This window comes from Rhinolophus hipposideros (assembly GCF_964194185.1).
Source record: "Rhinolophus hipposideros genome assembly, chromosome: 5".
In the NCBI taxonomy this organism is placed as follows: Eukaryota; Metazoa; Chordata; class Mammalia; order Chiroptera; family Rhinolophidae; genus Rhinolophus; species Rhinolophus hipposideros.
The window spans coordinates 37,912,734-37,935,536 of record NC_138051.1 but is presented as its reverse complement, the minus strand read 5'-3'; the positions used below and the strand labels follow the sequence as shown (position 1 = coordinate 37,935,536).

The 22,803-nt window shown below is 34.2% G+C and overlaps 1 protein-coding gene across 1 annotated transcript in view; it reads right to left on the bottom strand.

Annotated features, from left to right (window-relative positions):
* The window catches only part of KNL1 (kinetochore scaffold 1), a 50,962-nt gene that overhangs the window by 7,049 nt on the left and 21,110 nt on the right, over positions 1-22,803 (bottom strand). The window contains exons 9-22 of the mRNA XM_081047256.1: positions 21,591-21,628; positions 18,877-18,929; positions 12,999-18,035; positions 11,351-11,489; positions 10,860-10,927; positions 10,366-10,464; positions 8,374-8,489; positions 6,435-6,525; positions 5,736-5,852; positions 4,829-4,916; positions 2,170-2,247; positions 1,967-2,006; positions 977-1,078; positions 435-535 (exon numbers count right to left, since the gene is read on the bottom strand). Of these exons, the coding sequence (XP_080903382.1) occupies positions 435-535; positions 977-1,078; positions 1,967-2,006; positions 2,170-2,247; positions 4,829-4,916; positions 5,736-5,852; positions 6,435-6,525; positions 8,374-8,489; positions 10,366-10,464; positions 10,860-10,927; positions 11,351-11,489; positions 12,999-18,035; positions 18,877-18,929; positions 21,591-21,628 (6,167 nt within the window). The remainder of the gene's footprint in view (positions 1-434; positions 536-976; positions 1,079-1,966; positions 2,007-2,169; positions 2,248-4,828; positions 4,917-5,735; positions 5,853-6,434; positions 6,526-8,373; positions 8,490-10,365; positions 10,465-10,859; positions 10,928-11,350; positions 11,490-12,998; positions 18,036-18,876; positions 18,930-21,590; positions 21,629-22,803) is intronic.

Sequence of the window (22,803 nt, the reverse complement as noted above, 5' to 3'; positions counted from 1 at the left end):
CACACAGAATTTCCAATTAACTTTGTAGGTTAATTGAAGTACAAAAAAACAGTCAAGAGTCACAAGCCATTAGAGTAAATCCTCTATCACAAGAGACCATGATATTTTAAGGAAATAAAAGAAATCCACTGTGGCCAAAAAAAGAAACTTAGACTAAATAGATATGAACAATATGTTGATCCATTCTTTGGATAGGCAAAATTTCTACTGTCTAATGTAATTCAACAAAAGACAACTTTCATTAACTGAATTTTTGTTTCACTCTTTACCTAATAAAATAAAAATAAAATTCTATTCTCACTAATTAATGTGATTGCCTCTTCTAAGATTTTCAGCAGTGCTTTCATTATGTCAATAGTCACTATTGTATTAAAATAAAGATTTAAGTTTAGCCACATATTTTTCTACAGAGGAGTTAATCTTTTGCTACTCACCTACTGGCTTTCCAAAGGTGATGGTGAGTTCTATTGTGTCATAAAGAAAGGTGAATACAGCTTGATCATCACTCCACTCAATGACATCCCACTCAGACAAGCTGGAGCGAGATAAAAACAAGACAGAATAAACATTTTTTTGAGATAAAACAAGAGAGTTAACTTCGGATACTACCAATCAGTACTAGCAGCACCTGCTAGAGTTTTTCTATTGGATTAGGAGACAATTAATACTTTAATTCAAATATTGTGAATGTATAAACTTATGTTTTTGAAATAAATAATTCACTCAATCTTGAGCTATATATCAGAGAAAACCCAAGTCTAAGCAATATAAAAGTGTTTAATACTTCAAAATTATAATTCCACAGCTCTCCCACCTTGTGTACTTTCAGCTTAGTGTTGAGTACACTGACTCTTTTTCAGGCTACGTTGGTTAAAAACAGTGATACATACTACAAACGCATGTCAACTGCTCTAGTTGGTTTGGACAACCACAGAGGCACAGGATGAAACACAAACTGACACCTGCTTTTCCTTACCTCAACTCATCCAGTAGTTCTTTAGTTCTGTTTGTTTGTTTTTGCACAAAATCTATTTGAGCAAGGGTGTGCTCTTTCTGTACCTCCAGTTCTAAGAGATTTCTGCAAGTCAAACCAGATAGTCACAGAAAGATAAGTCTGTTGTTAGAGAATTCAGACTCCGTTAAAATATAAGGTTTATGACAAGAAGTCACATGCTAAATGGCTCCCCAATGAGTTGAATGACATCCATTTTTACATTCTCGGGTATTTTTTTTAAATGAACATTAATCTACAAGTGTGGGTCTAATTAAGAAAGGCCTAAATCAATGGCTCTCAAATTAGGATCCATAAAGATATCCTTTGGGGTTCCATGTTCTTTATGATTATTAAAATTTACATTTTCATTTTGATGATAAAAATATAAGAATAATGCAGAAAATGAGAAAGCCCACCTAAAAACTGAGACATGGCATAATTTTGGTGCCTGAATTTGGTCTTGCTTAGTTTACTGGATCTAAATAGAACTTATGCTTTGTTAGTCATTTTGCTAGCATCAATTTAATTTCAGCCAAATATTATCACCTATCAAACTAATGTTGTCAATTGGAATTTTACTGGTTTTGTCATTATTTATATTTGATTTCTTTTAGTCTTATAGTTAAACAAGATCGATGAGCATAAGAAATATATATCTCATTTTATACTTATTTATACTTAAGTATAATATAATAGTACAATATAAAAACAGTTTAATGCTAAGTTTATTTTCTTTAAAAGGATCCTGATATTCAAACTCGAGAAATACTGCCTTGGATTAATGCCCTGTAATCAACAGTGCTTAGAAAATACTGTGGACTAAGATGGCCTCTAGGGTCAAGTAGAGCAGAAACGCTGAGTCAGCAGCCTTAATGTATACTCGTCCCCAATCTTGTCAGTTTCTGGAGGTAAAAAAATCATTTAGCTTTGTGAAGTTCAGCATATTTTTTAACACTCAAATTGAAGGCTGACCTTTGAAGCTCTTCTTCTTCAGTTTTCAGCTGTTCTAGTTCTTTGAAAAGAAAAATAAAAACAAATCTGTCAGAATGGAAACATTGAAATGTTGCTACAAAAATCATCTGTTTTATTGAAAATTCTATCTCACTTAACTTTACCTAAATAAATAAACTCAGAACAGGTTTTTTCCCATTTATCTCCTTAATTAATCCAGTTACCTTTCTCTGCAGCTCTCATTTCAGAATCCCATTCTTCCATAGGATTGTCTTTCTCTTCATCCTCCAAATTCTTAGTTTCTAAGTAGACAATGTGCATTAGAATAACTCAGTCAAAAATAATTAAACAACTGGAGGTGAGTAGAATAGATGGTCCCCAAATGAAGAATAATTCACAAACACTATTCTTTCCCCCACTTTTCCTTCCCAATAAGGCACTGAGCTATAATTATAATTTCATACAAAAACTTGCTTCTACAGTCAGATAACTGAACTTTGAGCCATGTGGCAATGATCTCAAGTAGCAGCTTCTCAGTGGCCACTTTGAGTCGAAATTATTTATATAAATTTGCATATATCAAAGTTATTATTACGCAACCCCATGGACTAAGCAGGAACAGATACACATACATAAATGGATGCACACACATTTAAACATTTTTATTCAATTTGTTTTTAAAACCTTAAAATTCCAGTCTTTTCCCAAACCAAAATTAGATTCTTACATCAAAAATATTTGTCGAAAGAGGGTAAAGGGGATCTAATATATGGTGATGGAAGGAGAACGGACTCCGGGTGGTGAACACACAATGGGATTTATAGATGATGTATTACAGGACGACACTTGAAACCTATGTGATGTTACTAACCATTATCACCCCAATAAATTAAAAAAATATATATATATATATATTTTTGAATCTATATTTTTTCTTCATCACCACCAGCCTCCCTTAATATAAGCTACTGTTTTTCTTAACCATACCAGTCCAATAATTACTGAACGTCTTATATTTACTCTTGATCTATTTAAGTCCAATTTCTAGACTGCAGCCAGTGCTTAACACTCTTTAAATGGCTGTTCACTGTTCTTAGAAAAAGTCAAACTCCTTAAGAGGCCCTCCTTGGCCTGGCCCATAGTGACATCTCCAGCTTTATTTCTGAAGGATACGGAGAAAAATAAAAGCTGATTTTTGCTCCCACAGAGCTCACAATTTAGTTAGGAAGATAAATTACACAAAAGTAACTCTAATTACAAGTAGATGTGATAGGTATTATAAGAAGTTCTAACAAAATAGCCTTGGGAGCTCAAGGGAGATAGAGACTACTTCTTTTGGCAGAAAACAGCAGAGTGCATTAGCATAGACAAAGTGGTAGGACTGCACAGAAATGACAAGATTTGGTTCGAATTTAGAATGTATAAGGGAGTAATCATAGTAAACCATGTAAGAAAGAAAGATCTAAAAATGACTGTGGAGAATGTTATATGTCAAGGTCAGGAGTTTGGACTTTATTCTGTAATAAATAAAAAGACAGAAAAGTTTTTCAGGAGAGTAAGGAAAACTGTCCAGAATTATTAATCTGGCAGCAATGTGAAGGTTGAACTAGAATGAGATAGAATGAAGAGTGCAGAAAAATTTCAAGTTAGAAGACTTAAAACAGCACATTGCAAAATTAAAGATAGCTTTAATGGGAATGGGAAAGAATATAAGAGATGAAGAAACAGATATGATGGAATTTAGTAAGAGAGAATCAAAGAAAATGAAAGTTTTGAGCCTTTGGCAATATATAAGAATGGTGATAACATTCATAGAGACAAAAAACATCAGGGAGAACAAGTTTCCAGATTTTATTTTGGAAATTGGAGAAGACAATAAATTCCATTTATTCACACAGAATTTAAGGTGCTTAAGGACATGTTTGCAGAGAGGTTCAGCAGGAAGCTAGAAATGTTAAGTCTAGAACTCAAGATGAAGAGGCTGAAGATGCCCTCACCCAACATGACAAGCTACATAACACAATCTGTGTCTTACATGTATTATTTTTCTGATGCTAAGCACAGTTTTGACATGCAGTAGGTACTCAAAAAATACCTGATGAATTTAACTGAATTTAGGAATCACTCATATAAACATAATTGTTAAGGCAGAAGAAAGCATTAGGGGAGAGAATATAGAAACGAGTAGATGATAAAATCTAAATCCTGGGCGGCCGCTTAGCTCAGTTGGTTAGAGCACAGTGCTAATAACACCAAGGTTGCTGGTTCAATCTCTGCATGGGCCACTCTGAGCTGCGCCCTCCTTAATAAAAAGAAAACAAAAATCTAAATCCCTACACAAGAGGATACAGAGAGGACAACAGAGGAGCTAAAAGAAACAACCATGAGAAAAGACTAGGGTCATGGTAGTACAATATCACAGAGGTTCAGGGAGATCCAAGTTTCAGGAAGAAAAGAATAATGAGCATTGTCCAATGCTGAAAGAGGTCAAGATGGTTAAGGACTGAGAGCTACCATGTTTAACGATTATGTAAATTCTGTGATCCTTGAGAAAGCGGTTTCAGGACAACAAATACTAAACAAGTTGGGATTATAAAAGGTCAAACTTGAAAGGCTAATTTTCAAATGGAGGTAAGTTCATCTATTTAAAAAAGAGATTATGGTTTAGGTTATGAAGAGCTTTCCAAAGAGATTTATTATCTTGGGCATCTCTTGTTGATTGTGTAATGGAGGACCATAGTAATGGAGCTTTAATTTGCTCTAATTTAATGTTTCAAACTGCTTATGCAAGGCTTCAGCATAGTGATATCGGCAATCAGTACTGTAAGGAAGCATTTAAATAAAATTAAATTTTCTTTTGGAAGAGAATTCAAAATACTTTACCTGTTTCCACCTCAGTGAGACAGTTAGCAATCTTCTTAAGTATGCTGTCCATCTCATCTACCCTTTTCTGAAGTTTCTTCCTCTCATTCTAAACATACAACATTATAGACTGTCAAGTTAAAGTTCCAAACAAAACTTTACAACATTATAAATGTTCCAAATAGCTGACATAACTGCTATGTCTAAATCATGAACAGGCAGATCTTAAAATGAAGGTCAAAGTTTTCAGTCTAATATAAACTCTAATAATTCATTTTTGTACTTTCCCTTTATTCTAGCATTTCCACATAACATATTAATATACTACTTTTAAAAAAGTTCCTTAAAAATATGCTTTGGTCAAATAAATATGGGAAACACTGGTTAAAAAGAATTATAGCATGTTTTCTTTTCAGACTTTTTTAAAGAGAAGATTTCTGACTTTAGACATTAATATGCTATTATATTTCTCCAAAAGGAGGATATTGCATAAAACATGTCCCAAACTTATTGCTAATAGAAAGTTTTTAAATATAGAACCTTTCTTAAAGGATGGTCATTTTCGGAAATACTACTTTAAATTGATACACAAACATATACAGCTGGGTATGGATTATGAGGAAGATAATACTATAGTATAATCCTTAGTAATGAAAGATCAGAATCCTATATTGTTTTATTACAATAAGTAAAATGGATAACAAATTTGAGATGAGAAATAGGCCCATATTAGTAAATATATTCTAAAATTACTCAAGATGTCAGGATTTGCCACTTTTGATAAATTGAACCCCACCTCTTATGAATAATTCTAAGTTTTTGCCCAAATCTTATTCACATGTCTAAGAAACATTCTTCAAAATCCAGTACTACAATAAAGTAATTTTAATAGATCTTTCTTTCTATGCTATTAACTGTCTCAAAGTACCTGAGCTGACTGCACCAGCTTGCTGTAGAGAGCCACTTTTCCTTGGTGAGTGAAGACTTTAGTCATCTTGGTAAAATGGGATTTTATTTTGTTCAGGTAAATTCCAAAGGCCTTCAGCTGTAAGGAAAAGTCAAAGGCTATATAATGCACTAAAACAAATGAGTTAGAAAAGGCAAGTGGTCTGAAAAGGCTGATTCAAATGATATGTGCTAAGCTTTGCACATGCTGATTCTTAAGGTAGGGCACTTCTCATTTGCAAATTTAATTCCATTTACTAGCCTAAGAATAGAACCAAAGATTTGAATTTTGATCCTGGGTTTTAATTCACTTACTAATATTACATATTAGAACATGACAGCCTCTTAGTTAATAAAACTCTTTTAACATATTAGGCATATATAAAATAAGTTACTTATTATTTAATCAACTAAATCTTTTCCTCATCTAATCTATGTGAAAAGCAAATAAGGAGAGAACTCTAAGTAAATTTCAACTATATTTTATATATTAAATTGATCATTTCAAGTTTGAAAAGATGTATATTCACAATTACTCGTATAATTAAGTAAAACCTTGGTAACATATTACACCTGAGAAGTTAAAGAACTTATCACTAATTACACCAAGTAACAGTTCCCTGTTTCACAATAAAAATTGTTCAAAATGTCTATACTGATTCAAAAAACGAGACAAAAGTACCTCCTCATCAGAGCAGTGTCTCATTTTTTCCCACAGGTTCCTATTTACATCAGTCAACAGTTTATCTTGTTTCAATGCAGAAAGCTTTAATCTAAAATATAGAAAAGTTAATTAGCATATGGGTTCAGAAATCAGCTTGAATCAATCAACTCAGATCCACAGGCATACTTAATTTAATTTTTCCTAATTCTTTTCTACATAAAAAGAGGGGAATTCACTCACGAATAGTAGCCAGCCTTATTATTTCAACACTTATAGAATGTCCAAGAATGTTATGAATCAAAAAAACTTCCCTCACAAATAGATTCTCATCTCAATGTATCACTTTGTTCCAACATGAAAACATGATGCTTATAAAGAATCCTCAAGGTTGGTAATGCATAATTGTTGTGAAGTTGTAGCCATTATTTTAAATAAAAGTTCCTAATTCAGTTCAAAGTATTAGCTCACTTTTAAAGAATACCATTTATAAAAGTAGCAAAGTTATATATTAGTCTTTCGTTAATAAGCATAAAAAATAAATTTCTATCAGAGTTAGAAGATATTATATACAGGCACAGAAGTGCAAAATCAAGCAGTAGAGTACATTTGAACAGATTGTTCATTGTATGCAAGATCTTATTTCATTCAAAAGAAAGTATTTTGACAAATCCTGAGATATTCAACTCTTTTAACAAGAAGAAACTTGTCTGTCTTGTTCAGTGAAGAACCCCAGTACTTAGTACAGTACCTAGCACATAATAGGGGCTCAATATATAAATTGTTTGAGCGAACAAACCAGAATCAGGCAAATCTGCACTGCTATAATTTAACAGCATCTTAAGTTTCTACTTTTAAAATTACATACTTCTTAAAAGATTATTTTATTTCTTTTCTGTTTATTATAATTGGTTCAAATTTAGTTAGACAGTTCTAGATAAGAACGATAAAAATATTTTGGTTTGCAAATCCCGCACCTTCAGGAATCTAGATATACTATGCTTTTGTATATCTGTCTGCAACACCTACGTATACCTAAGCACTGAGCTATAGTCTGAGTAAAACCATGTTTTTGGGGGCTTTTTTTTTTGGGTCAGGGGAAGGGGATGTTGGGGAACAGTGTGTACTTCTGGGACTTTTCCAAGTCAAGTTGTTGTCCTTTTAATCTTAGTTGTGGAGGGCGCAGCTCTGCTCCAGGTCCAGTTGTCGTTGTTAGTTGCAGGGGACACAGCCCAACATCCTTTGCAGGAGTCGAACCAGCAACCTTGTGGTTGAGAGCTCGCGCCCCAACCAACTGAACCATCTGGCCACCCGGGAGCTGAGCAGCAGCTCATTGACCTTATTCTAGTCGCACCTCCGCAGCTCGCTGGCCCATGTGGGAATCGAACTGGCAGCCCTGTTGCCCAGAGCTTCCGTTCTAACCAACTTGGCCACATGTCCGCCCCACTATGTTCTTTTATACATGCAAATGAAGGGCAAATGTGATAAAATTATAAACCCAAAGGCATTCTTGATTTTAGGCACTATATAAATAAATCTCTAAAGAGTACTATTCTCTTTTGAAGATGTTCATTTGCAAACAATTTATGATATAATCTAATAATTATTGTTTATTGAGGCCATACTTTTTGCTAAGAATGGCATGAAAATATTTTATATACACTATTTCTACCTGGTGAGTAGGTATGATTATCCCCAATTTATGGATGTAGAAATAAAGGTTACTCCTTTATTTAACTTACATAAGGTTACTCAGCTACTAGTGTTGTAGCCAGGATTGAGCTTCAGTCTGTCTGACTATAAAGCTGAAACTCCTTCTATAAACATACTATATCACACTGCCAATTAATGCCACCAACTTTTTTCTATGTTAGTGTTACTTGAATTAAAATCTTACCACACAGATTATTAACCCATCCAACAAACAAACAAACAAACAAACAAAACGAAACTTTCGTACTCTTCAATCTTTTGGCGAAGAGCCTCACAATCTTCTCTATAAATCTGTATCTTGGGTCGGTAAACATACTGACTTAACATCAGGTCTTCCAGAGTAGGTTGTGTGCACACAGTAAACTGAAAAAAACAACAACAACAAATAAACAAATCAGTCCCTCAAAACTGGTATTTTCAGGACAAATCATGTTCAAGTATTGTTTGAAGTTTCAGAATGCCTATTTTTAAAAGTTCTATCAAGAAAAATCTGAATACTCCATTAAAATTCTTATACCTAATAAAGCTACAAGTCGAGATTTAAATTCAAGTCTCTGACATCAAAGTCCATTTTCCACAGATGTTTAGGGAAACTGTAGATGTTCCACTCACATGGGATTGAAAGTGATTTAAAAATGGCTATGTACTATTTGTCAATTATACCATAATAAAGCTGGGGGGAAAAATGGCTATGCATTATTTTAAGTAAATTGATATCCAAAAATTCATTATCTTTACCATTTACCTGCATTAATTCTGTCTCCCTGACTTTTTTAAAGGATGTTATTTTATTGTTCCGATTTTTAAATTTGTTTTTTTCCCTTCTTCCTCCTCCCCTCACCCCACTCCGGTGCAAGCTGTTGTTTCTCAGTCTAGATGTGTAGGACACAGCTCCCTACCCAGGCTGGTATTATGAGCCTTGCGCCCCGCCCAGCTGAGGCAGTCAGTCGTTGGCTCACAGCAGCAGCTCATGGCCGCTCTCAGCCGCTCTCACTGGCTGCCAGCCATTCATGATGGCTGCCGGCGTCTCACGCTGGCCACTGACATGGTAGCCCGCGGCAGCACTCAGCAGCCTGCAGCAGCTCACGGCTGCCCAGCTCCAAGGAGAGCCGTTGTTCAGTCTTAGCTGTAAAGGGCGCAGCTCACTGGCCCATGTAGGAAACGAAGCAGCGACCTTGGTGTTAGGAGCACTTGGCACTCCAAACACCGGAGCCACTGGGTTGGCCCCCAATTTCTTAAAATATTAATAATTCCTTTATTTTTAGACACTCTTCTGTAACAATGATATGTGAGGCTTTTAATTTCCTGTCAAATGTAATTTTTCCTATATGTTCCATAGATTTGGTATTTTATGTTCTCCTTTATTTTGCTTTCTACTAAATAGTTTTGATTTCCTCTTTGATGTAGGAGTGATCTAGAAGTATGGTGCTTAATTTCCAATAAGTTAAGAATATTTCAGTCCTTCTATCAGTCCTAATTTTATTGGATTAAGATCAAATGACGTGGTCCATAAAATCTCCATTTTTTTCAATTTGTTAATGTTTTCTTTGTGGCGAAAGACAACTAATTTTTGTAAATATTCAACAGACTTAAGGGAAAAAAATATCCCTATGAAAGCGTTCTAAGTTTTTCTGTTAATCTTTTAAAATTGAGTTTGTGTTATTCAAATATTTTACTATCTTAAACTTTTTTTTGAAAAACATTTATGAAAAAAAGAAAAATGTTTATTAAAAACTGCTAAACTTGGATTTTCATAATAGTAGGAAAGAGCATATGTTCAGGAAAAACTATCAAAAGCAAAATAGATTGGGGGCGGCCGAATGGCTCAGTTGGTTAGAGCAGGAGCTCTGAACAACAGGGTTGCCGGTTCAATTCCCACATGGGCTGGTGAGCTGCACCCTCCACAACTAGATTGAAGGACAATGACTTGGAGCTGATGGGCCCTGAAGAAACACACTGTTCCCCAATATTCCCCAATAAAAATTCCCCAATAAAATTTTTTAAAAAAAGATTGCAAGGAGGAAAAAATTTGTCACCTTATCAAAAACGAGGATATAAAAAAAATATCAATTTTTATGCTAACCACAAACGTAATTATAGGAAAATTGTCAGAAAATTTGCTTCCTTAGATTCTTTTTTTGTTGCTGAATAAATGCTTGTATTGATGCAGTTTAGTAAATAAGTACAATATACTCGTATTTTAACTGAGGCAACTATTTTGCCAAGAAATTGCACTTACTTTGGCTGGGAGAGTGCTCTGTCGGGGTTTCTGTATCAAAATGTGGACCTGAAGAAGTATAAGGAACTCCTTTATTGTTATTCTCCCATCTATGAGTTTCTGAGGAAAAGGAAAAAAAAGTTTGCATGACCATTCAAGGGGAGCTCATTTTGATTATAACAATTTCATTTGCTTCTAAATAGCTTAAAGCACTTTGCATGTATTTGTGGAAATACAATCGAGATATTTGTAAGCTATACACGAGTATATTTTATCTAATATTTATTTCTTAAGGTTATTCATTAACAGTAGACTTGGGAAGAAACAACAAAACATAGGTCTTCTAATCATGATTTTTACTCCATGTAATTAACTGTTAGGTCGGGTCCTTAACAAAGAAAACAAAACCTGTCTTCTGCATATTTAAAATATTTCATAATTTTTTAAAAATTAAAAGAAGAAAAAATAAAACAAGGAATTTAGTTGCATTAGAAATGAGAAATACTTTAACATACCTCCTTCAAGCTCTCTTCACAAATAGTGTCTGTGAGAAACTGTGACTCCATTTGACTATTGCGGTATGCTAGAAGTAAGGCAGATTCAGGTGAAGAAATCAAAATTAAGTTGTAAACTTAATTTTAGTTATCATTCAGGTTTATGTGTGGTTCATACTCCTGAAGCTATCCACTAGGATCCTTTTGGGAAGACTGTCATTTACAGGGCAAAGTATGTTAGTTTTAAGGCTCCATTCAACGTTTCTCTACTGATTATAAGCCTCGTAAGGAAATCACTCTATCCCTTGTAGTATAATATATCACATCTCAATTAATTAAAATAACTAAGAATTAAAAATAAGCCAAATATTCTTTTACTTATCAACTACTTATAACTCAAAAAAAATTTACACAAATTTCAAATATCTCCTGAGCTGAATATACATTTATAATACACTTATTGTTAGTCAAGTAAGTAGATCACTTCTATTAATTAGCTTCATGAATCTTACTGCTGAAGTCCAAAGAGGTCCCATCAGCCTTGATTGAATCCAGAGAACTGCTGCAACTAGATGGGGTCCTGCTTGGGCTTTTTATCAATACACTGTTAGCATTTTTATCTATATCCCCTTCAGCACGGTGATCAAAAATCTGAAATTATCAATTAAGGAACATCATCAGGATAAAGTTATGACACTGTATACTTACAATGACTAAATGTTGACTACTAACAGAAATACTAACATAAAATCTGTAACTCATACAAAATACTCCAGCAAACAATTAGAGTAAGTAACAGGGAACTGAGGCCTTTAGAGTTAAAAGTAATTTTATTTTTAAAATATATAGAAATAACTGCATTATACTGTATAAGCGAATTATTTCTCAGATGTATCTAAGTTATAGAGAGATCCTATGAGCTATCAAATGTCGACCTATCCAACTATTCAACTACTAGCTACCAGGGTCAGGACTATGACCCTGCAGAAAACCAGAATAGAATATTGGCTGTACAAGGTGGCCCTGGCTAAAGTATAGAAAGGAAACTTATTTCTAAGCTTTAGCACTTCCTTCATCTGGTGACCAAGACTCCTTTGGTTGAAGGCAAGTAAGACATGTGATCCAGCTTTTACCATTTTAACCATTTGGCTTGATAGCCTTAAACGCCATTTTCATCTACCTATTTACGTATGTTTTTGAGGACATTATATTCTTTGTCTAAATGGTATAATGCAAGCAGATTATAATGGCATAAAGAGCAGATTTTTGTCTATAAATTCCCACTGAAGCATTCACAGCGCCTGAACGGTGCCTAGGGCATAGCAGATGTTAAATATTTACTGAACAAATACTAATTTTTATAGAATCTATTCAGTTATACACATTATAGTATTACTGTTAACTTTCTCAAACCTTCATAGACAAACCATTTCCTCAGGACCTCATCTTATAGAATCATTGAAATCATCTTCTAAGCTTACTTAAGTATTTCTTAACAGTTTAAATTTTGTTTTCTATGAAACTCTGATACTTTATAATCTTTATTTCTCCACCTATAAAACACAGTTTGAGTGACAGCTTTTATTCTTCCAAGTTATCCAATTCAGTGTTCCTTTAAGTTTAATATCTATAACCTCTTTCATAAATACAAATATCTCACTTCACTTTCAGATAATGGGCTTGACCTAGGCATTTTCCCATTTACTAAAGAAATGGACTCTCAGCTTCTACATATCCTCATTAGTCAAGAAAATTCAGTCAAGCTTTTCTTTATGCAGTCTGCATAATAAAAAGGCTTTTACCCTCCAAATATTTATAAGATGACTGAAGATGACTTTTTAAACTACATATACCCTGCCTAGAGATTTTCATATGCAAAATCACAATGACAAACCACTAGAGGTGACAGAATATTTAAAATTATACAATTTCAACATTAATTTTTGTACTACTTTCCATTTCATTTTTGTGATTATTTGTCACTTCAAATTGTTTTTAAGTCTTAGTCAATTAATTCCTTAAGATTCTACATAGAAATATTTCTCCAGCCCTATAATTGAGAATAATCAATTCCTGCTTACCCAAGACTAAAATTAAAATTCAAGAGTACTCATAATTTTTTAAAAAATCAAGAACATTCCTTCATTCAAGAGAGCTCACCTCTTGATCTTGTGCAGTATCACTAAACCTAATCTCACTTTTTCTGATTTTTTTCTCATTCTGAATATCATCATCTTCTTCTTGCACCCAGGTTCTTTTCTGGCTATTGCAGGTTTCTTCCATTTTATTTTCAGATGGTGAAATCTCTTCTGGGTATGTCTCGATCAAAGCCTTTTCCTCAGTTTCTATGCTAATAGAGTCTGAAGAATTAATCTCACCAGGATAGGTAGGAAGATTTTCCTCATTTATATATTGCGATGGACTTAAGTTCATTTTAGCTGCAACAAATCCAATGCCTGAATCCTTACTGGAGACCGGCTGAGTTTCGAAGTGATTTAAATCAGTTGTGTCTGACAGAATCTGCTCCAGGTCATCAATACCAGTCACACTACAATTTCTCTTCTTTGGCAGCCTGGGCAAAAATATTCCCAAAGAACATCTCCTCACTTTATCTGTTACAGCTGTCATTAATGGTACAGCGTTGGTTTCAGCTCCACTATGAGAAATTTTATTTTCTTCATCTCTATTATCTTTAACATTGCTGGACACTGTGTTAATATTATGTATTTCTGTGGCTTGCACTATAGTTATATCATTGTCTGCTTTACTTACTAATTTAAGTAATGGTTCTGGAGAAGGTGGAATATGGACAGTTTGGAAATCTAAAAATTCTTCAGTTTTCTCACACATATTATTCAGATTTTGTTTGACACTACTAAAATTTGCGGCATTAGATGCAAATACAGGATCTGACATTTCTTTAAGATTGGCATGAGTTTGAATAACTTGCTTAGTCAAGTCTGAGTTACTGTGGAAATCTATAGCTGTACTGCATTTAGCTGCTTGAATATTTTTCTTCCGTTCTTTTTCACATGCTACAGTGACCTGTTTCTCATTACTGAGCATTTTGGACTCATTCCCACATGTGGGTATAGAAGAATTTCCTATAATATTTAAATTCTTATTTCCAAGTTTAGACAATGTTTTTTCATCTTTATTAATAATATTATGTCCTTGTTGAGGTAATAAAGATCGCTGGGTTGACAGATGAGGCTGAGGAGGAACACAAACATCAACAAAGGCCTGCATTGGATCCTCTGGAAGCTTCAAAGATACTTGCTTTGTATCAAGTTTCGTTATGTCCCCCAAATCTTCACCATATAATGAAGTTTGATTAGCTAATAGATTTTGGGGCTCCTTAATCAGATCCTGATCTTTGAATACTGTTTTGATACAGTCTAACTGTCCTTGGGTATTGGTTTGAAAAACTTTTTCCTTCTCTAACAAAGAACAAGGAGCAGAGAGAGGCAGTCCCTCAGATTGCAAGTCATATTCACTGGCTAAAACGTTTGCATTAGCAAGATCATTTTGTACTGGGCAATTACTGGCTTTCTCATCTTTATCACATGAGGACATGACAGTCCCCTCCAAATTATCAAAATAGGAAATGAGATTTGGTAAACAGGAATAATTACTGCTGGATCCAAACGTAGCAGTTGCATGACTGTTAATAAAAGGCACATTTTTTCTGTCTGTGCTATTTAAGTGGCAGCCTTCAAATTTGACTTTTTCCAATGTATGGGCCTGGTCTACAACTTTCTGCCTGACCTTTTCATCCACAGCAGTGCTATGGAATTTCATGATTTCTATCTCACCTTGACCCCCCGACAATGTATTAGCAGGACAGGGTATCACATGGTGCTTTTGCTTAGTGTGAAGAACAATTTTGTTTTCTGCAGCCTGTGCCTGTTTTTTAATGATTTCTTGAACCGAGCTGCTATCCGTAGGAAAAGAAACACTCACAGTTTTTCCTTTTGCTATTCCAAATTTAGGGCACTCTTGAAGTGTTTTCTCCTCAGCTCGACAATCAATGAAAACAGTATGGGACTTGGTGACTTCCAGATCACTGTGATTATCTACATACATTACAGTATTGTCCACAGGCCTAGTGGTTACGTTATCTGGTGAAATAGTTTTCCATTCTAAGGCAGTTGTGTGACTTTTAGTGATCTCCATGTCATCCTGCCCACATGTATACAAAATCGTTTTGGAAGTTCCTGCCAAAGACACCAAATGGGAGTCCGCTCTGGCTTCCAGGGCACTTTCGTTATTTATTTCCACTGTGCAACCCTGGATGACATCCGTATCATTTTTATCATTATTTGAAAATGCAATAGGTTTGTCATTTTTGAGTCTAAGGCTTTTCCTTCTTTGACTTTTGCATGACAGAGGTTCATTCAGAAATCCAGGCTTTTGCACATCTTTGTCATTTTTCCTACTGGTTGATGTAGACATTTCCGTGTTATCATCAGCTACAAATGGTACAGCTCTGTCTATACGACCACTATTATACTGTTCCCCCAACAGTGTTAGGTGGCTGCCTTTTGCTGAATGGTCACTTTCACCTTTCTGTGGAAAGAAAACACTCTCAGCAGAAGTCACTTTTGGTTTGACCAGGCTTTGCCTTTTGGATAGTTCATAGTCAGGTCTGTCCGGAAGCACAGTGCTTTCCTTTGCTTGGTAGTCAATGAAAACAGTGTGAGACTTTGTCATTTCTAGTTCATCATGATTATCTATAAACGTTACAGTTTTGTCCAAAGGCCTAGTAATTATTTCTTCTGGTGAGACAGTTTCACATTCTATGGCAGTTGTTTGACTTCTAGTGATCTCCATGTCATCCTGCCCACGTGTATACAAAACAGTTTTAGAAGTTCCTGCCAAAGGCACCAAATGGGAATCTTGTTCATCTAATATAGGTCTATGATTTATTTCCACTGTGTAACTCTTGGTGATATCCATAGCATTTAAATCACCCTCTGGAAATATAATAGTCCTATCAATTTTTAGTCTGCCAACACTTTTCCTTCCACAAATTTTGACATCTTGCTTTTCATTCAGAAATCCAGGTTTCTGTACACTTGTGTCCTCCAAAACATCCGTATCATTAGAAATAAATACTCTAGCTTTTTCTATAGGAGTTTTATTACATTTTTCAATTTTTACAGCTACTTGTCTGTTTACTGTCAGTTGGCTGTTTGTGTTTTCTGAATTAGTCTTACCAAGTTCTTGTATTTCAGAAGGACCAAATCCAATGACAACAGTGTGACTCTTGGTTAGATCCATATTTTGCTCCTCTTCTGAACAAGTAATTGTCTTGTCATGAGCAGCGTCAACGGTGAGATTGCCTAAACTTTTCCTCCGTGGCTCAGGCAGTTTAGAATTTTGTCCTGGTACAGATTTTACTGTATGACTGTTAACAGCAGTATTACTATTTTTCATGGCAGATTGTCCTTCTGATGAAAACAGTTTTGTGGTAGGAAACAAAGATTGCTCACATGAAATTGTATTTCTATTATTTCCCAGTGCTACTTGTTTATTAAGAGCGCTACCAGAGTATACTATATTATGGCTTGTTGCTTTGCCCTGGTTAATATTGGCTGACTGTGGAAAATCTTTATCAAGATAGGGTGAAATCCTTAAAACTTCATCTTTTTCTTTGCCCCAGGTGTCAGTTAGAATATTTTTAGATATTATACTTGGTTGTTGGGATGGTTCAGTATGACTTTTGGTCATTTCTTCTCGTTCATATAAAGGGTTTTTGTTGTCAGAGTGAGATTTATTCGTATTCTCAGATGCTAAATTATAAAATGCAAGAGGAACTTGACTTCCTATGTTAGTTGTATGGCTTTTAGTCAAATCCTTATCTTCACCTGTGAACATTATAGTCTTTCTGTCAGACAATGGAATAGACAGAGGATTTGCCAGGCCCTGTTGTAATCCTTCCTTCGATACATGAGGAACTGACCTACAATTTACATTCATTTCCTCATCCTTTGACACAATTACGTGATTTTGGAGCATCATTTCTTTTTCAGATACTGGTATGGCTGCTATCTGTACATTTGTCTGACCTTGTTTAAAAATTTGATTATCTATTGCAACTGTGTGACTTTTGGTAATGTCCATGCTATCCTCTCCTGAATAAATAGTTTTCTCTATAAGAGAGGCAGCATCTGGACTGGGATACATTTTGGAATAATTACTGCTATGCTTTAGCAAATTTTTTTCTTGTCTCATACTTGAGAGACACTTGGTCAATTCCATAGCATCATTACAGCTAGAATACAAAAATGTCTTATAATCTTGAATAGCTGGACTAGAACATATAGATTCTGGGATCATGGCTGATGTCTTAGCATCTTGATTAGAAGTCTGTGTGACGGTGTGAATTTCTGTCCCTGTAATATGACTTCTAGTAATATGTATTTCACCTTTTGGGTTTAATGAAGGGTCTTGAAGAGCAGTATTCATTTCACTCTTAAAGACAGTTTTCTTTTCTGGAGCTTTAGTTTTATAACCTGTTGTAACATCCATCATGACAGTCTGAGCTTGATTTTCTATTTCAGATAAATTGTCTGCTGAGGGTAAAATTTGTACAGTGTGGTTCATTGTCAAGTCCATCAAGGCACTGCCATAAACTGTAATATCATCACTTTTAAATTCCCTTAAGGTGGCCTCAATGGATGTGGGAACCAAACTCTGAATGTTGGCTGTATGACACTGGGTAAAATTCATCCCATCATCTTGTTCTCTAAAGATTCTAGTCATATTACTGCCGTTTTCATCTACATTCAGAGATACATGCATTTGATCTATAGAAGAGGACCTATTTGATTCTTTGGAATGAAAAAATATTTCAGCATTTTCTTTATCAGGTCCTGTAGAAATATTAGATTTTCCTGTTTTCAATCTTTTTATGAAGTCATTGAAATTTATTTTCTTTTCTGAAGAAGTGCTTTGATCCATGGAAAAATTTAATTCTTTCTGCATTCTTGAATCCTCAGTGCCGAGCTTTAAGTTAGCTAGAAACGATGTGGTATCTATCTTGGCGGACTTTTCACTTTTGGCATAACCTGCAAGGCCTTTGGTAATCATCACGGTGTGACTTGCCGTCAGGTCCATCTGGTTTTCATCTGAAAAGATGACTGTCTGGTCATTTGCATGTTTATTTTCATGGTTGTGTTCTGTGATCGATATCTATAATGAAAGCAAAATATTAAAAAACTCAAATAAAATGTAAACTTTTAAAAAGGTATTTTACAACATGTATTATATATAGCGTACTATATAAATAATCCTCAATGATGGTTGCAAGAGACCATCAATGGTGCTACTTGAATCAATGGTGTGGTATGTAGTATGTAATTTATTATTAAATTTTTTCCTAAAGTGTGAATATTTTTAGTATTTTGGGACAAATTAAAAGTTTAAGGTTAATTATACACCCATTAGAATGACTAAAAAGTAAAAAGAACTGACAATACCAAATGCAACTATAATGAAAATTCTGATTACTGTATTAGATAGGTCATTCTTATTCTAAATAAAAAGACTTCGAAAGGGATAAGTGCATGATGGCTAATTTATAGCATACACTGTACTCTTGGGAGTTGGGTTCTCTTTGAATCTTAATGCAACGGTTTTATTCGTCAGGACATGGTCAAACTCCTTGTTACTAAAAGTATGGTCTATAGACTCGTGCACTAATATCACCCAGGAGATTCCTAAAAGTATAGAATCTTAGGGCACACGCCAGATCTACTGGATAAGAATCTATATGTTATTAAAATCCTAAGATGATTCATATGCCCATTAAAGTTTGAGAAGTCCTAATATAACTAATATATTTCTCTATTATTTAAATGGCAGCGATTTGATTATCTTTAGTTAACTCAAAGGATAGAAAGTTTTTCCAGTCTATGGGTCCATTTTGGTAAGTAACCCCTAACTCATGCCATTACCCTTAAATTTTGAGTTTTTAAAAAGTGTTAACAGTCAAGGGAGATTAAAATATGAAGGCACATGAATGAACTCATACCTCTCTCTGTTGCATCTGGGTCTGAATGGGAGCACAGAGTAATGTGTTCATCCCTATTGAGAAAAAAGAAAAAACTAGCCAATGACAAAAATATACATATATCCATATATGTGGATAATATACATATATCCAAGATATATGTAATAAAAATATACATATATCCAAGAGCCCGATTTTCCTTTTCTTAAGTTCTTTATCAGTTATGAGTAGAGTAGCCCCTTATCAGCGGTTTTGCTTTTTGCAGTCTCACTTACCCATGGTCAACCATGATCCAAAATTATAAAATGGAAATTTCCAGAAATAATTCATAAGTTTTAAATTGCATGCTATTCTGAGTAGCATGATGAAATCTCGAGCCATTCTGCTCCATCCTGTTGAGGACATGAATTATCGCTTTGTCCAGCACATGCACGCTATATACGTTACCTGCCCGTTAGTCACTTAGTAGACATCTCGGTTATCAGAACTGTTGTCATGGTATTGCAATGCTTGTGTCCATGTAACTCTTATTTTACTTACTTAGTAATGGCCCCAAAGTACAAGAGTAGTGACACTGGCAATTCAAATATGCTTCCTTTAAGTGAAAAGGTTAAAGTTCTCCACTTAATAAGGAAAGAAAAAAACTGTATGTTGAGGTTGCTAAAATCTACAGTAAGAACAAATTTCCTATTTGTGAAATTACATAATTTATAAGTTAAACTTTACCATAGGTATGTATGTATAGGAAAAAAACATAGTATATACAGCATTTGGTACTATCTGTGCTTTCAAGGTATCCGCTGAGGTTCCTAGAACATATTTCCCATGGATATGGGTGACTACTGTATTTATTAGTTACTAAGCCCTTTGTAAGAACTTATGTATTAAATTTTATTGACTTTTAATTCTCATTTTAGGGACAGAGAGAACAGTGATTATTGTATTCTCTTGTGTGACTGAAATATTTTTAGAATGTGGTACAGATTTTTAAGGTGGAAAGTTTGGACTACTTTTTTCCTCCTTCACATCTCTATTTTTATTTCCTGGATAGCAGAGGTTACATGGTAAAGGGTACCAAATGATGAGACTGAAATGTTAGGGTAAGATTTTAAAGTGTCTAAATTTTAGTCTATGTTAAGGAATCTAGACATTTCTATTATGAAATTTTATAAAAATAATTCCAGAGAAGGAGAAGAAAGATTCAAGAGAGGATGAACCAATAAGAAAGCTACTATAATAGTTCAGATACAACATAGTTTGTTAAGGCAAGAGATAATGAGAATGGAAATAAAGGGATTAGACTGAAGATATTTTAGAATTAAAATATAATTATTTGGGTAATATACTGAACTTTAGAAATAAGGATTAAAGATACTATAACAAAAAAGGAAATACATTTTAAAATACTTAAGTTTAAAGGCAAATCTTTAGAATAGTTTAAAGAGTTTATGGCAACCTCAACCAACTAAACATGATGAAGTAATTATACGTTTTTTATTAGAAGCCTTATTTGTTTATCATGTTTCCACTCATTTAGTCAACAAATACCAATTCAGAAACCTATTACGTGTCCCAAAGCTTAACTATCTACTGAAATACAAAGAACAAGACAAAATTTCTGCACTCAAAGAGTTTCCAGTTTAACAAGAGAGCCAGTAAACACCTAAAATACAATGTGGTAAATTCTACAAAAGACTGAGAAATAAAAGGGAAGTGTTCTGAGAGCACAGGACAAAATGACTCTAACTTCCTGGTTTTGCCAGAGGAAGCTCAATTTAAGCCAGTAGAACTTAATATATGGTGCCAGTCTGTGAACCGCTTGTTATCAATTCATGATAGAAGAAGGAGCTTGCAGACAATGTAAACTATGTAATATTTCCTTCATCAAGAAAGCTTTGCTAAGAAAAAAAAGCCAGCTAAACAAAAGGTAGTTTACTGCCATAGTTGATTTACATTTTAGTGCAAGTTCCTCTTCTTTCGTGGACTGGATACTTTGAATAGCACTGAAGTTAAGCTAAGTTGAGTGAAAAATGAGAAGACTGCTAAGCAAATTGGAGTAAGAAGAGAACTTTAGGTGGAGGAAACAGCATTTACCAATGGATACAAAGGAGAAAAAAAATCCATATGCAAATAGTTCTTCACGGACTAGAGCACAGGATGCCTTTATAAAGGAAAAGGAATAAGATCAAAGAAGATAAGCCAAATCATAAAGGGCTTTTCTACATCGGTGCTACAGAGTGTGGGTTTTATCCTGTAAGCAAAAAAGTGTCATTGAACAATTTTAAGCTGGGAAGTAATATGATCAGATTAAGAAGTATATAGAATGGATTAGAAGGATAAGAAACTAAATACAATAGCCCAAGAAAGAATAAGAAGAACCTGAATTCAAACAGTGGCAAAAGGAATAGATAATAGGCAACAGATTTGCAAGATATTTAGGAGACAGAATAGAAAGAGAGTGGGGCCAAACAGATACACGAAATGAAGCATAAGTTAAAAAATGACTCAGTTCCTGACTTGAGTGAATGAATGAGTCTGTGGAAGTCCAAGACTGAGAAATCAAGAGGAACAGCAGGTTTGCGAGAAATAAAGAAAATTTGTGAAATTTTAAATTGAAGATTTTGTGTTAATAGAGCTCTCGTCATATTTTATTTTTCATGATTCTTTTAGATATTACTTATCAAGGAATCTGGATGAAGAGAAAGGTATACGATAAGTATTCTGGTCATACTCACCAGTAATCTCACAGTAATTATCTTCTGGATTCTTATTCCTAAAATTTAAAAAGTGTTTTAAAAACCTGTACCCAAACAATGACCGAGAATCACAACAGCTGAAAGAGCAGGGAAGGTGAAAAGTTTTCATAGTGTGACAGGCAGGAACATATAAAGACATCTTTAAAAAAAACTCATCTAATACAGGCAGAAAAACTACAAAGCAATTGAAGGACCCTTTTCAAATTTGTCTTAATGGTTTGTTAATTTTTAGAATACTACAAAAACATGCTTAATACATACTGCTTATTTTATTTAAAAAAGAATGATGTATAGAGCAATTCGTTTTCTAGAAATTGAGCCTTAAAAATAAATAAATTAAAAAATAAACGGAAACAACCCAAAGGTCCATCAATAGGGAGCTGGTTAAATATTGGCATAGACATGCAACAGATTATGAGGTAGATCTGTATATAACAGCATAGAAAGTGCTGAGGTAGATCTGTATGTAACAACATGAGAAGTGCTACAAGACATCATTAAGTGATTCCATTTTTTGTCTTGCTTAAAAAATAAAGCTAAAGATAAACATGGACTTGGATATACATATAAAATTTCTGCAAGGACACCGAAAATTATCAATAGTGATTGTCTTCAAGGAACCTAAGTAATAAGGCTTAGAGATTTTTCTGTATTAGTATATAAATGGAACTTTTTTTCCCTTCTAACTGGAGTCAATGACACAGAAAATTTGTAATTTATTTAACCAGTCCCTCATTGAGGGACCTGTAGGATCTTTCACAACTTCTGCTATTACAATACAGGCTATAGTGAATGATCTTATATATTCATCATTTCAAACATTTATAAGTATATTAGTGAGTTAAATTCCCAGACATGAAACTGCTGAGGCAAAGGGCATGTGCATTTAAAATTTTAAATAATATGGCCAACTGCCTTCTACAGTTCATACCCACAAGAAATGAGTGACTTTTTACCTCTATTCTTAACTAATTAGATAAAAAATTATCTCAATATTGTCTAAGTTTGTATTTCTCTTACGAAGATAAGCATCTTTTCATTTGTTCAAGAGCTACTGGTATTTACTTTTCTATGTACAGGTAACCCCCGTATAACGTGACACTTCTATAACACGGTTTTGCTCTAACACAGTTCGAGAACTAGGAGAAACCCTCGTGAAACACGGCATCCTAGAACACGGTTTCACTCTAAC